Source organism: Solanum dulcamara, chromosome 8, assembly GCF_947179165.1.
Source record: "Solanum dulcamara chromosome 8, daSolDulc1.2, whole genome shotgun sequence".
In the NCBI taxonomy this organism is placed as follows: Eukaryota; Viridiplantae; Streptophyta; class Magnoliopsida; order Solanales; family Solanaceae; genus Solanum; species Solanum dulcamara.
The window spans coordinates 6,498,103-6,516,436 of NC_077244.1; the positions used below are offsets into that span (position 1 = coordinate 6,498,103).

General features: G+C 32.3%; 2 protein-coding genes across 4 annotated transcripts; one reads left to right on the forward strand and one right to left on the reverse strand.

Annotated features, from left to right (window-relative positions):
- Window positions 1-513: 513 nt before the first annotated feature.
- LOC129901074 (expansin-A4-like) lies at window positions 514-3,036 on the forward strand. Its single transcript, XM_055976194.1, has 3 exons — window positions 514-727; window positions 1,744-2,062; window positions 2,431-3,036. Exons 1-3 carry the CDS (start codon window positions 583-585, stop codon window positions 2,738-2,740), a joined length of 774 nt encoding a protein of 257 aa, XP_055832169.1. The 5' UTR covers window positions 514-582; the 3' UTR covers window positions 2,741-3,036.
- Window positions 3,037-3,226: 190 nt separating this feature from the next.
- On the reverse strand, window positions 3,227-13,506 carry LOC129900409 (protein INVOLVED IN DE NOVO 2-like). 3 transcript variants are annotated; one of them, XM_055975380.1, is made up of 7 exons: window positions 13,390-13,506; window positions 6,033-6,951; window positions 5,760-5,941; window positions 4,869-4,937; window positions 4,514-4,795; window positions 3,845-4,054; window positions 3,227-3,750 (listed from the first exon to the last, which is right to left on the reverse strand). In XM_055975380.1, the coding sequence occupies exons 2-7, from the start codon at window positions 6,937-6,939 to the stop codon at window positions 3,520-3,522; spliced, it is 1,881 nt and encodes a 626-aa protein (XP_055831355.1). In that variant the 5' UTR covers window positions 6,940-6,951; window positions 13,390-13,506; the 3' UTR covers window positions 3,227-3,519. The 3 variants fall into 3 exon arrangements, with proteins under 3 accessions (XP_055831355.1, XP_055831354.1, XP_055831356.1); XM_055975379.1 differs by lacking the exon at window positions 13,390-13,506 and adding an exon at window positions 8,694-8,895; XM_055975381.1 differs by lacking the exon at window positions 13,390-13,506 and adding an exon at window positions 8,576-8,646.
- Between the last annotated feature and the right edge of the window lie 4,828 nt (window positions 13,507-18,334).

Genomic DNA, 18,334 nt, shown 5'->3' on the forward strand with positions numbered 1-18,334 from the left:
ATTTTAAAAACAAATTTAAAATAAAATAAAATAAACATATTGTAAAAAATACATAAAAAAACAGATTTTAAAAAAATAAATTAAAAAGCAGATTTAAAAATAGATAAAAAAATGAAATAGATTTTTTTTTAAAAATATTTTAAAAAAATGGTTTTAAAAACAGATTTAAAAAAAATTAAAAAAGCATATTTAAAAGGGAAAATAAGTTAACCACTGAGAAACTGACACGTGGCATTCTGTTATACTCAAGGGCATATTTGGCCCAAAGTATAACGGTAGGGGTATAATTGGCCCTAAAGTAGAACGAAGGGTATAAATAAACTATTTTTCAAAGTTCAAGAGTAATTTTGACCCTTTTCAGTTTTTTAAAATAAAAAAAATTCAAAAAAGTTAATCCTAAAAAAATGTGAATTTCCAAAATGAGATGATAAATATTACTTAAAATGACACAAATACCCTCCTCTAGGTTCTCTCCATAAGTAGTCCTCATTCCCTCCACACCTCCTCATCCCCATTTCCCTCTCTTCTCTAACCAATATTCTTCTTAAAACTTTTTCAACTTTTTTTTCCTTCAAAAACAAAATGGAGATTTTGAAGTTATGTATAATAATTATTTCATTAATTATAGTAAGAGTAGAAGGTAGAATTCCAGGTGTTTATAGTGGTGGATCATGGCAAAATGCTCATGCTACTTTCTATGGTGGTAGTGATGCTTCCGGTACTATGGGTATGATACTCGAATTTTAACTTATATATTATGGGCAGTGTGACAATGTTGGTTATAGGTTCGACAGAACCTAGTAGCTTTAGTTCAAATTCTATGTTTGTGTTTAACTTTTTTTGTTTAATATGTATAAAAATAATATATAGCGAACGTAGATATAGCAAAACTAATTGTGGTCTAGAATTTGTTAACTAAAAATTCTGATTCTACTTTTGACTATTTATATTATTTTAACATGTTATAACAGGTAATTTGTGATATAAAAATTCTTTATATAATGTTAGAGTATAGAAGTTAAACTCTACAAGTTTAGTGTTGATACTTGTTTATGATAATGTGCTTGAAACGCTACATTATGATGACAATTGTACTGCATTTACTGTTTTTGTTTTTATTTATAAAGAAGAAAAGAATACTTCTAAAGTGTCATTGGGTTTTGCACTGTTTTTTCTGGAGCAACTCTTTTTTTGTGCTGTTTTTGTAGATAGATCTTGATCTGCTTCAAAATTTGCATAAAATGTGGGTTGATTGTATTAAATATTTGTTGAATGTATTAACATGTACTTTCAAAAAAGGGAAGAATATTCTTTTGAGTGTGGACTAAAAAGGAATGTTAGATAAATAAATTAAAACAGACAAAATACTAAATGTTACTGTTAATGTAAATAATATTTACACTGTTGAGGTACTTTAACATGTTATAGTAGGTAATCTGACTAATTTATCCTTAAGTAAAAGATTATTTGTAGTTATTAGGTGATATGATAGTATAAATTTCTTACACTGTTAAATATTTTACTTTAGTTACTTTATGACTATAAAATATACTTTCTTTCATTTCATTTTGTTTGTCTTAATTTGACTGGATCTAAGAATAATAAAAGAAGAGTTTTGAATTTTATAGTCTTAAATTAAAGAAATGTATAATGTACCCAAATGCGAATGTCTGTCTACTCTGATATTGTATTGATCAATTATTTAACTAGTTGGAAACTACACTCATAGAGTTCAATTTGCAGGGGGGGCATGTGGTTATGGAAATCTTTATAGCCAAGGCTATGGAGTAAACAATGCAGCATTAAGCACAGCATTATTCAACAATGGACTAAGTTGTGGAGCTTGTTTTGAGATCAAATGTGACAATGAACCACAATGGTGCCATCCTGGGAGTCCTTCCATTTTAGTTACTGCAACTAATTTTTGTCCCCCAAATTACGCGTTGCCCAATGATAATGGTGGTTGGTGTAACCCTCCTCGTACTCATTTTGATCTCGCCATGCCTATGTTCCTCAAGATCGCTGAGTATCGTGCTGGTATTGTCCCGGTAGTTTATCGTCGGTAAGCATTTAAAGTTAAATTGTTATTAAATATATATCTGCACCATTTCTCTCGAGAGTAGTTTAGAGTGGATAAGAAAAACTATACAGAGGAATAGTTGGAATTGAAAAAAGTGAACCCTGAAATTTGTTAATTTGTCTCCATGTGAGTGTGAATGTTAAACTCCAAACCCCTAGGTGGTGTGAAAAAGTCAAAGCCACATTGCTTTTTGCATCCTTAATTAATGTTCCATGTTTCATGCTAAATATAGGATTTAAATTCAACAACCTAATGACCATTTATACATGTTCATATTTTGTACAATTTACTTTTTAACTATTAGTCAGTATATAGAATTTAATTAAACTTATTTGTATTTGTTTATGTAGGGTGCCATGTAGGAAGCAAGGTGGAATAAGGTTCACTATCAATGGTTTTAGTTACTTCAACTTGGTTTTGGTGACGAATGTGGCGGGTGCCGGTGACATTACAAAGGTTATGGTGAAGGGTACGAGGACGAACTGGATCACATTGAGTCGTAATTGGGGTCAGAACTGGCAAACGAACTCCGTGTTGGTTGGTCAGGCGTTGTCATTCAGGGTTACAGCTAGCGATAAACGTAAATCCACCTCGTGGAACATAGCCCCATCCCATTGGCATTTTGGTCAGACATTTGTTGGAAAGAACTTTAGAGTCTAAATAGGGGTAATGAGGTGATTGTAACACAGTATGTAAGACTTGTGGTTCATGTACTTTTTTGAGTTTTCTTTGTGTAGGCACTATTGATTTTGGGTTTTCTCTTTTGGCATTTTAACCTCTTTTTTATATGATCTGGTGTATGTAGAAGAGCTGAAGTGGCTGCAGAAACATGTAGCCCGCAGCTGTTCTAAGAACAATGTACTAGTATCAGTATAATGTTTTGTAGTACTTGATGCTTGGGCAGTGTATTTACTTTATTTTCAGGTATAATCGAAAAATCTACCTTTCTTTTGGTATGTTACACTCTGATATTACTCTAGTGTTGAACTTATGATGCCATTTCTAGTCTTGCTTTAATCCTTGAACTTTGCCTGACAAGCACATGTCGATGGAAAAAACTTACTCGTACCTGGTGTTTAAACTAAACCAATGAATACAACATTCATCACTTCGATGTGTCATCGAGATTGGAAGGACTAAAACAGATACTAAAGTGATGGTATAATATGACATTCAAAATGGTAAAAACAGATTCTAGATGCCATTCAATGTCTGAAAGTTTGAGATTACTTTGATACTACTGCTACTACTCAAGTGCACATTTGCTTTTGCTATTCCATAGACAACTTTGGATTCTCTAAAGCACAATGCTTTGGATTCCTTTCTTCTGATGGAGCCTACTTCAAATGGTTCAATTTCTTTTGTCTAAAACAGATATTCTAATTTTCTTGGGAAGGTATAATAAGCAATTCAAAATGGTAAAACTATAACCATGAAAGTTAATGCCTTTTCGCTTTATTGCTCTTCAACTTCTGGAGAGCATATGTTATTCCTTCATTGAGGGTAGCTTTCCTTCCTAGCTTATAGTTCCATAGCTCTGTTGTTATGCATCTACTACCAGGACCTTCATTCATCTCCATCAAAGCAGTAGTTACCAAATCATAAGACTCTTGTCCAAATTCATGCTTCAACCTGTTCAGCCTTTCGTCGTTATCATCAATGATGATTTCCTTCCAAGACACAAGAAATAATTAAGTTCCAAGTATTTTGATTCAATGGGACAAAGAAATGGAAAACAACTATAAGTCTATTATAATTCATTACCTTGGAACTATTTTCTCTTGTTACTTCTTTAAAAGGATGCCAATTGGGATCCAGAAAATGATGCTCCCAGATTGAGCACAACTGAGCAGCTTTTAGATCTGCATCTTTTCCAAGGAATTTTATCTTGGTTATCTCATGAAATCTTTTAGTATCAAGTTCTCCCATTCTCTTGACACCGATGAAAGCTCGAGAAGGGTACTGCTTCATTCCCTAAATGTCATGAAAATATGTTTCATTTGTAAAAATTTTCACCTTGTAAGAATGACTTTCCCACGTAAACTGACTTGGAAAGATGAAATCTCAGGAAATGGAATTTCAATTGTTCGCGAGGTTCTTATATTGACTGTTATGACTGCATAAAACTTCTTGGTTTGCTAAGTCCTTACAACTTAAAGTTATGCATAAATGTATAGACTTGAATGCACAACAACATAAGACTATGGTAAAAGCTCAGTTGACGGAGCAGATTTTAGGAAATTTGTAATAGGCTTAGAACGAAAACTGAATATGTATATACAATTACTCTCTCAGGTCAAAGTGAATTGAACGTGCTATAGTCTGCTCCTAATCATTTTGATGTTCTTATTCCACTGGAGGAAAAAATGAAAACTTGAGACTTATTCACAAAATAGCTAAGGCTATCACAGAACTTTTAAGAGTTGTACTTACGTTGATCAACTCCTTCCTGGCATCTGTTAACTCAACGTTTGCCCGTTGCTCTTTAACAACTAGAGCTTGATTCAAAGCTTCAAGATCTTCTAGTTCTTCTTTTTTCTCATTTAGGCTCTCTTCGATCTCATCTAATTTTTTCTTCACATCTTGGCCATCTCCCATGTGTTTCGTTACTTGCATGGCCCCTGTGAGACGTTCTATCTCTAACTCTAGCGCTTGCTTTAAGTCGAGTTTCTTTTGCAGCTCCATGTTCTTCTGACGGAGAGTTTCTTTCACTTTCTGCAAGTAAAATTCTGTAGATGTCAGAGAGTAATTACATAAATTTAGTAAACACACAGAATGAGCATACAACCTTCTGTTCTTCCGCCAAAGTCAAGACACTTTCATCATACCTCTTTTGCTCCTCTGCTGCTCTCTCATTCTTAAACACAAAAGAGAAATTTTATAGTCAAACAATTCCCCAAAAAAGAGCAGACCAAGCCAATGTCTGATATATTCATAGACTACGCAATGACAGACAGTATCAACGAAGCTTGACTGAGAACATAGTTAAAAGTGGCTAAATACTAGATTCTTGTAGCTTCATTTTTCATTAGTACATCTACAAGGTAGAAGATTTCAGATGCATGTATCTTAGACATGGAAAATGAGAGTGATGGATGAATGAAACTTGTTTAAATTGACAGTAAAATCCAGATGAAGTTGCTTATTCAGATCCTCATGTCTATCGACTATCTTAGTTCTACAAATGGGTTAATTTACTTCGCCTAGAGGGAAGAAAACTTTTTCGAAACCTTGGTTTATGACTGTCTAATTCTATAACATATATTATTCCTTCATATGCTTATATCGCCATGTACCTTTTTTGGCCAACCAGTTGAGTTAATCAGTTAAACAACAATTCACATTCTAACTATTACATGCTAATAATTTGAATGACTTAGAGCATATGCTTTTTAACACAAACAACTCCCCCTCCTCCAAGATCAACCATTTCCTAAATGTCATGGGTTCTGCTGGCTATCCTTTTGTCTCTGAAGCCACCAGCACCATATCAACTGCATAAGACTAAGTTATTCACCTTAACTTCACCTTCTTCTACTAATAATATGTTGTTCTTTCTTAGAAAACGTATTAAGTTGTGAAGGGAAGTGACACACTTAGGACAAAGGGGGAAAAGGCGGCAAACCATCTCCCATAACATAGAAAAGTAAAACTCTGTTAAACAAGTAAGAATTTCTACCATTTCCTTCAATAAATGTAGTTCTTGTCTCTGATTATCATTGAAGGCCTCCCTTTCCATCAACTCCTTTTCACGCAACTCAAGTTCTTTGCCCCGTGCTTCAATATACAATTTACTTTTCTCTTGATTCTTGAACATCTTTTCGAGTTGATCACGAGCATTCTTCTCCATCCTTTGGAGGTCTGTAGTAAATAGTATTTTGAAATAAGAGGAGACATGTAAATTCAGAGTGTGATGTCAAACTAGCTAATATCTGTAGGAGAAAATATGTACCTTCATTATAGTTTTTGATCATTGCATCTCTTTGATTCATCACGTTGCTTAGGTACATTGAAGTTTCATTGCATTTGCTCTCTATCTCCTTGAGGCTCCTACGTCTGGCCTCGATTGTATTAGCCAGATTAGAGACAAGCGAATCAGATTTGCGCTTCTCTTCTGCCTCAACCTCAGAGATGGATTTTAGATCTCCATTTTTTTGCAGATAGTCACCAATTATATCTGATGAGTTGTAATCATCAGCCTTTGCAACCCAACCATATAATTTATCTCCCTTATGTTGTGTAACTATATATTCCTTCTTCCCTTGATGTTGTGATTCATAGCTCTTCTGAAACTTAATTGCATTAGCAAATCCATTCCAATCATTTCCAAATTCGACCACGGCTTTCCCTGAGTGACCCCTATAGTTCCACAATGGATGTACCCTCAATGGATTAAAACCTTTCTTTGTCAAATCATCCCTGAGCCATGAGCCACTCTTTCCCACATAACGCCCACCATTCAACTGAACGGGAAGATTTGCTACAATTCCCATCCAAGGAAATGAATATTTCTCATCAACATCATTCCCATGATCATATGTTGGCTGTAATATTTCAGTTTCCATTTCATCAGACATTGGAAATGAATCTTTTTTCTTCAAGTACTTTGTTAGGCCTAAATGCTTTGCTTTATCATTCAATTTCCTGTGTTGTGAGCCTCCCTTGCTCACTCCTGAAGAATGTTGGACAAGATCATTGAAGCTGTAGGCCTGCTTCTTCTTTCCAGGACAGAATGGACATTGGTAAACTTCACCAGACATCTTTTCCTTTCCATAACCTTCCTTTAACTTCACATACCATTTATCAGCATATTCTTCCATCTCTGACTCACTAATATCTGTTTCCTCTTCAGATGACATCTTTCACAAAACCTAAAGCCAGAAGAATTGGATAATCTTCAAAAAATAAGTTAACATAAAAACTGAAATCTATAAAATTGTGCTGCTAACAAATAGGATAGAAGCACCACATGCTTTTAGTCAATCCTTACTGATGAAATGTGATCATACCTTTTGGTTACTGTGTCAATAACAAAGGGTTCATAAATTCATATAGTTGAAGACCATTACAGTAGGAAAACTAATGTAGTGAAGGTAGAAAACATTGATAAAGAAAAGCAGATAGATTAACACTCAATTTTTCATATAAATCCTGTAGATAGTCAAGAATATACATATGCATACACGGGATCTATTGTACGCAGTAGAGATTGTTTCCACACAGCTCAAACCTATGACGTCCTGATTAGGTGAAAACAATTTTACTAGTTACACCAACGCTGCTTTTCAAAAGCAAAGTAAAAGGAACTTAATATAAACATTAAAGTAATTGAACAGAGAGTTGCACATCACATAAACTAATCAATAACTTATATACATGAAGTTAATACCATTTTTTGCCTGGAAAAGCAATTACATACAGAAAATCAAAGAGAAACAAAGTAAATCCCAGCGTTAGCAAACACACTTAGATGGCAAAATCATACAGCCTTCCTTTTACACAGGTAAAAAACACAGTTGTTGAAATACGCGCATAGACGGTGAAAATAAACACACATAAACAACAGCAAAAATATTAATGTGACCTACACCCATGTATACGTTACAGATGAATAGCCAAACAAACGAAGATTTAGAGCACAAACACCCATTCTTTTTTTTTGAGTTAAAAAACAGATAAAATATTAGTATTAAAAAAGAGGGATCAGGGGCTTCTGATAGAAACAAAACAAGAAGTGTTCAGGATAATTCGTAGATAAACAATAATGGAAGTCTGAATATCCATAGAAATTTAAATATAGAGAACAAACACCGCGCCTTTTTGCCATAAAAAACAGAGTAAATGCAAGAAACAGAGGAACAGAGCATTGTTGGTAAAAAAAAAGTGTTCAAAAAAGCATGAAAGGACAAGATATACATAACTAAATAAACAAACAAAAAAACGAATCTGAATAAGAGCCATTGTATAGATTACAGATGCATAACCATAAACACAAAGCAAAACACCCATTGTTTTGCCTGAACAAAAACAGTGTAAATTGAAGAAACGAGCTGCTGGTACCCATTGATAGAGCTAAATACTACACACCAATAAAAACTGAATATGACCCAGGTACATATTACAGCTACAAAGACATTAACACACACCAAACAAAGTGTAGAAATACGTATACATAGACTGGTGAAAATAAACACACATTAATAACAGCAAATGTAGATATATTACAGATGAAGGGCCATACAAATGAAGAATTTTAGAGCACAAACACCCATTCTCTTCTTCTTCTTCTTCTTTTTTGCGTGAAAATAATTGATGAGGGATTGTTGATAGAAACAAAAAAGAAGAAGAAGAAGCAGTGTTCAGTATAGTATATAAATAAACAACAATGAAAGTCAGAATATCCAAAGAAATAGAAAGCAGAGTACAATTTTGCCTTAAAAACAGAGTAAATGCAAGAGAAGAGAAACAGAGTAATTAGAAGAAAGGAACTGCTACCCATAGATAAACCCAAACACTAAAACCCAGTAAGAACTTAGGAATCGGAATATGACCCATGTACATATAATGTAGAAATGCGTATTCATGGAAGAGAGCTAATGATGATGATATATACCTTTAACCAATGTTCTAACAACTCTGAAAAACAAAGAAAAAACGAGTCCCCGGAGAAGAGAAGAAAAAACCCAAATGTGAAGAGAATTGAAAAGGGATTTGAGAATTCGATATCGCCTTGCTGGGGAAGGTACAGTACAGAGTACAGAGTAGTGGAATGAAAAAAAGACTGCTGCCTATTGCTTTCAGTATAATTTCTGTTGTATTCCTTGTTTTGGACTTTTCTGCGTTTTTATTTTGTTTTCATGCTAAGTAATTTAATTCGAATTTTGTGAGTCAAAACTTTTTTATTCTGACGATACATTTGATATACAATATGACTTATCAGTTATTCATTGTTATTGATTTAGTCGTTAAAATTCAACACAAAAAAAAATTATTAAAAATTACTTAGAAATAAGATGACAAATCAAATAAATTATGCACATAAGTTGACAGATTGCATCTTGCTCAAAAATCAATACTAGCATATTGTAGAATGATCAAGAGTTTGATATAACCAAAAAGAAATTATGGAGCTAAACTCTAAGTCAGGGACTTTATATATTGAATGATATAAATATAATTTATTAATTTACTATTGAGTTATCTGTTAATCCGTTAAAATAAAAACTCAAACCGTTAAAAAGTAATAATCACATAATAAGAAAAATCAAAACTGTTACTGAAATCATCGATAACTCAATAAAAAAAATTAATTTGAATTATCAATTTCGATTTAATTTTAAACAACCCTAATAATAAGAGGATTCAAGATATATATTTACATAATGTAACTTTTTATTAAAGAATTTGGATGAACATGCTAACGCCCACCTAGATCTGCCCTGCCCCGCTTATAAGATAGGGGAAATTCATTATAGAAATAGTGGAAGAGATCATTTGTAATAGCTCACCATAGCATAATTAGCACACTACTCGATTCGATCCTATAGTCACATTTATATTAGTCGTGGTCAAAAGAATCATGCTAAAATCAAAGTGATCAAGAAAACAAACAAATGTTTTACACCAAAATAATACAAATAAATTTGTAAGAAGGTTTAATAGACACGTAAATTGAATCAATCGAGATAATAAAATGAAGAAGCAAGAAAAGTTGTAAATAAGAAATAAGCTAAAATAAATTGAATGAATTTATAAAGAGATTAAGCAGTAGTAACTTTTTTTGACCCGGTTCATATTGCGATCGATAACATGATCGATTTCGAAACTAAGTTTTAATTTTTTTCATAACTTTAGCTAAAAATTTAGTATTTTATTTGAAAATAATAGAATCGTGACTTAGTTTTCTTTTAAAATATGAAAACAAGATAATTTACAAAATTATATATTTAAATCATAGTTGGGTAAAAGTTCAAATGATCCCCTAAGAAAGATTTTAAGCACTTAAATGATCCGTTAATATGCGATTGGCCAGCAGATTAAACATATTTGGCTAATGTTGAAAATTCTTGAGTTTTTTTTTTGAATGAAAATTTTGTTTAAATGAAATTATTTGATGCTTATACATTCATATTATTTCAAGTAATGAAATAATTCAAATATCAAAATCTCAAAAATAATTATAACGTAACAATTTCATCCCAGTTAAGCTTTTGAATTAAATAATTAACCCAATTACTAAACGTAGATGAGTAACAGAACCAATATGGTTTTAAATCCGGGATTGTCCAGAAGGGATGACAATGAGGCGGGGCGGGTGTGGAGTGGATTGAGCTCAACCCGCAATTTTTTTAAACCACCCTGCCCCACTCCGCATAACAATTTTTTTCATTTTCAACCCGCCCCGCCCCATATAGACCCGCTCCGCACAAGTTTTTATATATATTTTTTTAATTGAATTTAATATGAAAAATTAAAAAGGCATAATTGTTTTCTTCATTTTTCGCTAATTAACATCTCAACTACTAATTAATCATTTCTAGTTAATATTTCAATAATTATTTCATAATTGTAACATCAGAAAATCACAAAAATCACGACTTATTTAAATAACCTGATAATCTACCAATTATAAAAGTAGAATTTTTAACAAGCAATAAGCCCTTAGATAATATTTGATGGGATGATGAATCTAATTGGACTTGCCAAATATTTACATGCAAGTTAGATGGTATTGAACATTGCAAATTTTAAGTTAATTGTCAATCTCCATCTATATATTAGTTATGATTAATCTTTCCATCATTAAACATGAATGTGACCTTTAAAGAAGGTCAAACACATACATAATTTCTTTTTATCTGTTTTTAAATTTTATTTTGGCACTCCAACTCAATTTTATTTTATTTTAACCTTCCGACTTCATTTCTTGTGTACCATTTAAACATAAAATACTGACAGAACAGATTAATGAGATTACTCACATTTTAAAACGTGTGAGAAATTCTTTTTAATGTTAATATTCGACATTTTTATCGTTAAATCTTCTTTCCTATTTATTTTTTCTATCTTCTCTTTTACTCCATTTTTTTCCTTCATCTACTTTACTCATCAATTTTTTTTTTTTTTAACACTCCTTATGCTAAAGATATTATTTTTTATTTTAATTTATATAATTTATTTTGTCTATATACAATATAAAATTTATATTCTACATTATAAAGGACAAAAGAAAATGTTAAAATTATAAGTAAAGAGCTAGACTGGGGAGAACAATATCATATCAAAATTTAGAATTCTAACTATCGAATGATGTCAAATATTTTATTGATGCTACATAAATTAAAAAAAGATGAATATTCATAGCAACATAAACTAGATGTTTATATTAACATGTGCCACTAATCGATATCAACAATAAATTTCGTAATCAATTGAATATAGCTAATTAATGTATAGTTTAAAGATGATTAACTAATATTATTAATGTAAATGCCACATGGAGAAAATAAAATACGTGGCAGTATTTAATTAGATTTTTTTACCCTTTTAATGTTTATGTTGAATACATTTTTTATGTTTAAATGGTACATGAAAAATTGGAGTAAACACTGAATAAATATGGCGTGAAAATCAATACCCGCCATCTGAGTGAAGTCTTTTGCAACTAATTAAGCGTGCCTTGTATCTGTCAATGGACCCATCCGCATTTCTTTTGATCTCGAAAATCCACTTGTAGGATACAATATTTTTAGTTGGGTTAGGAGAAACAAGTTCTCAAGTTTGACTTTTAATTAAAGTATCAAGTTTCTATTTTATCGCATCATGCCACTCGAGATGTTTCTATGCTTGCTTGACAAAAATGAGTGTGATGGTGGGGTTTAATTATGCTAGGTAATCAAAAAATTATTTGAGTTTGGTGATGCAGTTTTTGAATCGAGTTTCAACACGAGTAGGAGGAGACGGATAGTGAGGTGGTGAAGAAGCAAGCTCCAACTCGAGGATAGGACAGGCTGGACGAGGAGCCATGGGTGTGATGGCCAGGTGTTCCTACGATGATAGACAAGGAGATGATGTGAGCTACTATGTGTGTTTGTAGGGATAAGCGTTTGTGAATTTGTAGGGAGGCATAGTGGTGGGAGATGTTGGGCAGTAGGTATAGAAGAAGGGTTCTAGGAAGCAGGAATTGTAGAAGATAAGGGAGATAGACATTTACTTGCAGGAGGAAGTTGCAAGAGGTGAAGTTACGTCCGCCATTGATGCACTGTTGGATAAGGACTGTGAGTTTGAGTTGTCCTGAGACTTGGCTGGAGAAGAAGCAGATGTTGATGGGAAATTTGCTATTGTGCATACTTTTATTTCTAATAAAGAGGAATGGAGCGGACAAATCTGTAACTATGGAAAGTTTGGTTGTGGAGTCTGAAGAATTTGACTTTGTGGTTTTTGTCCATTCTAGGTGAGGTGATTTAATGGTTGGAGAACAAAGTTTTAAATGAAAAAATATTCTCAACAAATCATACATCTTGGGATAAATACACCTTTGCAGAAATTGGGTAACATTGGCGACAGTAATGTGAAAAGGAGAATTCGAGATAGACACATGGGGTAGATTTTGGTTTAAGTTTATTTTTGGAGTATGATTTAAACCATGAATAGTATAAACAACCAAAATCTCGTAGTGAGCCATAATTAGGTGCTTTTCCAAGTAATCATTGTAATAGGGATTGATTATCCAGGTGAGAGGTTGACAGACGATTGATGAGGTAGATAGTGTGATGACATGCGAAAAACAATTTCCATTGTGATAGGTCATTGCTGTTGATCTACGTGAGGAGGAAGAAGGAAAAAATGGATCATTTTCATTAGAGCATGAAGAGCTCTAATACCTTGTAAAGACTGACTATATTCCGGAAGAAAATACTTTATTAATGAAGGCATAAAGGTATTAAATAGAGTAATAATGAAAATAATAATAAGACTCCTAAACAAATTGAACTAAAGTATTCTAAATAAATAATAACTGCTGAAATATATAACTAATGCAGTATCCTAAATAAACAAGGACTACTGAACACTAATACCGACTAAACTACTAACAAATGTCTAAACTAACTCGTGATGTTCTAATAGTTGAATGGTTAAAATTAGACAAGGTTGAGTTGAAGTGTAAAAATGAAATTTAAAGTATTCAACACTAAATAGATTCTCAACTATCTTTGTGCCAAACAAGTTGTGAAAAACTTTAATGAATCGATCCAAGCTAGAACAAAAAAACGGAGGTACTTACATGATTTGAAATTATGGAAAATTACCTCTTTAGGAGCAATGTTCACTCGACCAACTTGAAAATGAGAAGAAGACTTCAGAATGGACTATTCTAAGAGTTCCTTTTCCAGGAACACTGTTCTTACCTAAAATCCACTTTCTGATATGTGGTTGAATGAAGTAAAGGAGTTCTATAATTATAAAATTTATATATATGGAACCCTAAAATGGTAAGAAATCAAGAGATTTTCGATGTGGGACAAAGAAAATTCAAGAAACTTCTAGAAAATCGCTTGATAGCGAGATTTGTACGAAGAAAAAAAATCGAATAGAATTGAACTTATGGCTAACAAGCCATAAATTTTGTAAGGGCACTAAATATAATTTATCAAATATTATAATGTTAAAAACTTTAAATATAAACTTTTGTTTCACGAGAAAAAATTGTTATCATGAATGGTCAAAATTAAAGACCATCACAAAATAGGAACAAAAGTGCAAATGACTATCTTTTTATATCCAATATTCTTCACTTTTATTCTCCAAAGTTTATTTATTAGCCCACAATAATAAATCCGAGTTTTTTTTTCAAAAACAAAATGGGGTTAGGAAACGGGAAATGATGGAGGAAATTACAAAATGGAAATCTAATAAGATGAAAGTTTTAGATAGTCAATCAACTGAGCTATTATAATTTTTTTTTAGCCAAAATTTTTGACATGCTAATTTGGGTTCATCCCATTGCGGATCATCCTCAATCATGCAGGAAATTACCCTCAAATGATTTTGAAAATGAATGATGTTAAACTTTTGATCCCCCAATTGTCACATTAACAATTCTTTAAGGTGGAAAGTCAAAATTTTCATAAATTTAAAAGTTTATTACCTTCCGCTTTCAAGTTGGGGAGTGCATCAGTCGGTTCGGTCAAATTTTATATATTATCAATTTGATTTATCGATTTTTGATTTGTGGACGATAAATAAACCAATACGATATTTATTGTTGATTTTTGATTAATTGGTTATTGGTCCTTAATAGTTCGATTTCGGTAAATAATTTTTGGTCCTTAACAATTCGATTTTCGATTTAACCGATAAGAAAATGCTCTTATAATCATATATATACACAGTGTTCATAAAATAGAAAGAGTAGCAAAAATAGAAGTGCAACACAAATTTCTACATTGATCACTTTTGTTTGATCCAAACTTGTTTGGATTCCTTCTAAAGACTCATGCAATAAGTTATGGAAACAACATTAATTATCCGTCTTTGTCACAATCAAATCTAAAATTAAAAACAGAGAAGGTAATACTAGTTTGTGTGTGTGGCAAAGAGGCTAGATTGTGTTTCCTACGACAGAAATTAATACTACAATCACTATTATATAATTAAGAGTAAAATAGTAATTTTAATATATTCTTATTGGGTTATTGGTTTAACCATTAACCAAAATTATAAAATTGGAAATCGAATCGATAACCCAATAAAAAAAATTATAAAACCATTTAAAAACTGCTAACCAAATATCGATAACTCAATAATATTTTTTTCAATTTGATTTATCGATTATACCAATTTTTGCACACCCGTGCCTCCAAAACCATTCTTATAAATCACCTTAGTTATGTTACTCACCTACCTCATCAAACGTTGGACATGTTGGATGATTCACTACAAGAAATAAGACTTATTGTGGCGAGATTTAGTGGTGACCCTACTTGTTGCTACAAAAGCTTCATATTCAGTAGGGACATTTATGGTCGTTCCAAAATGTTTAGTTTCAGTGGCGACTTATTTTGTGTCGCTGCTAATAGTTGTCACTAATTCGCAAATTATAAAGTCCCGCTAAAGTAAAATTTGGGCGCTAAATATTTAGTAGCAAATTTTCAAATGTCGCCTCAAATAAGATTTTGTAGCGACCTAGTCGCCGCTAATGTTAATCCAACTAAATTAAATTTAAAAGAAAAATAAACTAAACAATCTGTAAAAATTTGGCAAGCTTTGAGATATTAAAAGATCATCTCTTAGCTGCTAAACTAAAGGCCATTCTCATCAGCTCTTGCACAAACCTAAACAAAAAAATGGATATTATATAGATTTGGGAAAAAGGGATCGGAGGAAAGAAAAACAGAGACAACAATGCTAACAGAGGTTCCTCTTTGCTCGATTTATAGGAACAAATAGTGTCGATCTGTTGGTGAAATATATATGAATAAGGTTCCTTTTTGCTGAATATTCTTCAATTTTTGACTAATAGGGTTCTATAAAGTATGTATTTCATCAGGTATGTGCTCAAATCCATTTCTAGGTTTATGTATTTTAAGATTTTACATGTAATTTCTATAACCCACTTGAATTTTGTAGGAATGGGGTTCTCTAAAGTCGATGGAGAAGGAAGAGAGTTCCTAGTTTGAAAATCACTGTGAGCGTAAGAAGTTCGAAGTTCTAAAGGATTGAACTAGTTCGCCCATTTGAAGTTTTGAAAATTAGTTCGAGGTAAGTTAAAAGCTAAAAGTTCTAAAGATGTTTTTGTATTTTGTATTCTCGATCTTGCGAGGTAAACTAGAAGCTGAAATTCTATATTCTCATTTGTATTTTGTATTTTGTATTCTCGATATCCTCTGTGTGGGTGTTTCTATGTCTGTTGATGGAAGTCCTACATTTGGATTGCATATTGGAAAATCTATCTTGAAATCGAGAGTCTCTTCGTTGTTTACATCTTTATCTCTTCATGGATTTGTGGTTTTGACTAGTTAAAGAATTGACACCTTTGTTGGAGAAAGAAGTATTCACAATTTGTTTACAGAGATTTATTTTTTATACTTTGTGTAGTTCTGTCTAGTTAGCTGATCAATCGATTCTCTTTATTTGAAGTTTTATTTTCTGGAGATGTGTAGAGTCGATAAGACTCACTGTAAATAGCCGCAGAATGTATGGAGAATTCTAGTATTTGTCCTTATCTTTTGTGAGCTACAAAAAGATATGATAATACTTAAAAATTGTAGGAATAACAATGACCGTATAATTATATAATTTGGAGGCGAGATATGAGATTGACATTATTGTGCAGTAGATAGTTGATAAATTAAGAATTTGGTGCTATTAGAATGTGAAAAAGAGAAGATTATAAATTATCGATTGGTCTATTATGTGAAAAAAGCTTTTTACTAGTAAACAGTCCATCTGCGTTTTTGATTAAAACAACTACGTAAACTATGAGTGCATCAGAAAAGTGCTACTAATACGAACAAATTCACTACCCGTTGCTTAGAAAAGGCCATGAGATCATCCAAGTTGAACTTTTTATTACCTGCATTGTACTGCTTCAGTTCTACAGGGTATTTCAAGTTGTTGTGTGACTTTGTTGTTGGATGTTGCAGCTCTGAATTGTACAAGGAGCTGCAGTTCTGTATTAATTGCTGCAGCATCCTCCAGGTTTGTGCTGCAGCTCTGCAGTGTTTCTGTATTTGGTGATCTTATCCACAATATTTTCTCCTAGGTGGTTTAGTCACAACCTACAGCTTCTACAGATTTGCAATGTACCTGCAAAGTAGTAGATAATAGAGAACAATGGATCCTAGGTAGCTAAGCATATATGAGAGGACTCCTCTCGATACAAAGTATCTAGGAAAACCATAAAATAAGGGAGACTCTCCCCTTTGCAATATAATCCTAAATAAGGATTCTTCAAAGAGGCTATAACTTCAAGGAAATACATAGCCTCAAAAAAGAAAAAAGAAGAGAGAACACAAAAAAAGAAAGAAACAAAAGAAAATTAGAAGAAGAGCTCATGGTGCTTCCTCTTGAGATAGTCTGCAGCTCATTTAAGGGGGTTCCATGATCCTCTTCAGCTTTTGCCTTTTGAAACTTGACATTCCAGTTTGTCTGTATGTAGTACCCCCTTGTCTCCTTAGGAAGTTGCTGAAAATTGTAGGCTTGATACAACCTGTCAACTATATGGCTGTGCTTGGAAAGAGTGTCTGTAGCACAGCACAGTAAGTGCCATTGTATATGAGGCTCAATAGCACAACTGAATATTTACTTGTACTTTGCAAGATAATCACTGCAAACACAGTAAGTTGTGCTAGTCACAATCATATGTGATCTACACTCCCTTTTTATTATTAGCATTTGATTGTGAGAATTTCCAACTTCTAGTCACAACCTCATTATTGATATTTTCCTGTAAATTTATTTCTCAGTACTTCTCTGTCCAATATTTATCATTATGAATAATTGAATTAATTAACTTATTGATTTTTTTATTGAAATAGGAATGGATAAAAGTTGGTTGAATATTAGGAATAGAGTTGACCAAAAATATAGAGACGGAGTAGAAGGTTTTCTTAATTGGGCATTCAGTCAACCCAAGGTGAACACTATGATTCGATGTCCTTGTAAAAGATGTATGAACACTGTGTTTAAGCTAAGAATTGATATAAGAGTAGACTTATTAAAGAAGGGATTCTGGGATTCTTATAAGGTGTGGGACTTGCATGGAGAAGTGTTGGTTAGAGTTGAAAATTCTAATGTCGCACTTAATGATGAAGTAGAAGTTGATAGCGCTGAAGAGGATGACATTACTCAAATGATCCATGATGCTTATGGATATATGAATCTGGATAATAATATTATTGACTTGTTTTGAGGTCCTTAAAAAAAGGATGTCAATGATAAAAGGATTTCATTATAAATTACTACTATTAATAAGAGGCCATAAGCATGTTGATGTTCGTCAATATGTTTGCTTGCAGCTCGGTATTTATTGGTATTCTTGAATTGTTGGTACTTTAATGATATTGTACCAACTTACTTTATGATGTACTTTTACACACTTTAAATAGACAACAAATGGTCAAAAATCCTAGCATCAAAATAAAAAAATAACTCAATAAATTTTATATTTTCGTATCATAATATATCACAAGTTATGTCTTATAAAGTATAATAAGTTATGACATATTGTTTAACTAAATTCCTACAAAAAAT

Coding starts and splice junctions, on each gene's coding strand:
- LOC129901074 (XM_055976194.1), top strand. CDS start 583: ATGGAGATTTTGAAGTTATGTATAATAATTATTTCATTAATTATAGTA. Junction 728..1,743: donor TGATGCTTCCGGTACTATGG/GTATGATACTCG, acceptor TTCAATTTGCAG/GGGGGGCATGTGGTTATGGA. Junction 2,063..2,430: donor GTCCCGGTAGTTTATCGTCG/GTAAGCATTTAA, acceptor TTGTTTATGTAG/GGTGCCATGTAGGAAGCAAG.
- LOC129900409 (XM_055975380.1), bottom strand. CDS start 6,939: ATGTCATCTGAAGAGGAAACAGATATTAGTGAGTCAGAGATGGAAGAA. Junction 5,942..6,032: donor GATCAAAAACTATAATGAAG/GTACATATTTTC, acceptor TATTTACTACAG/ACCTCCAAAGGATGGAGAAG. Junction 4,796..4,868: donor CTTTGGCGGAAGAACAGAAG/GTTGTATGCTCA, acceptor TTTTACTTGCAG/AAAGTGAAAGAAACTCTCCG.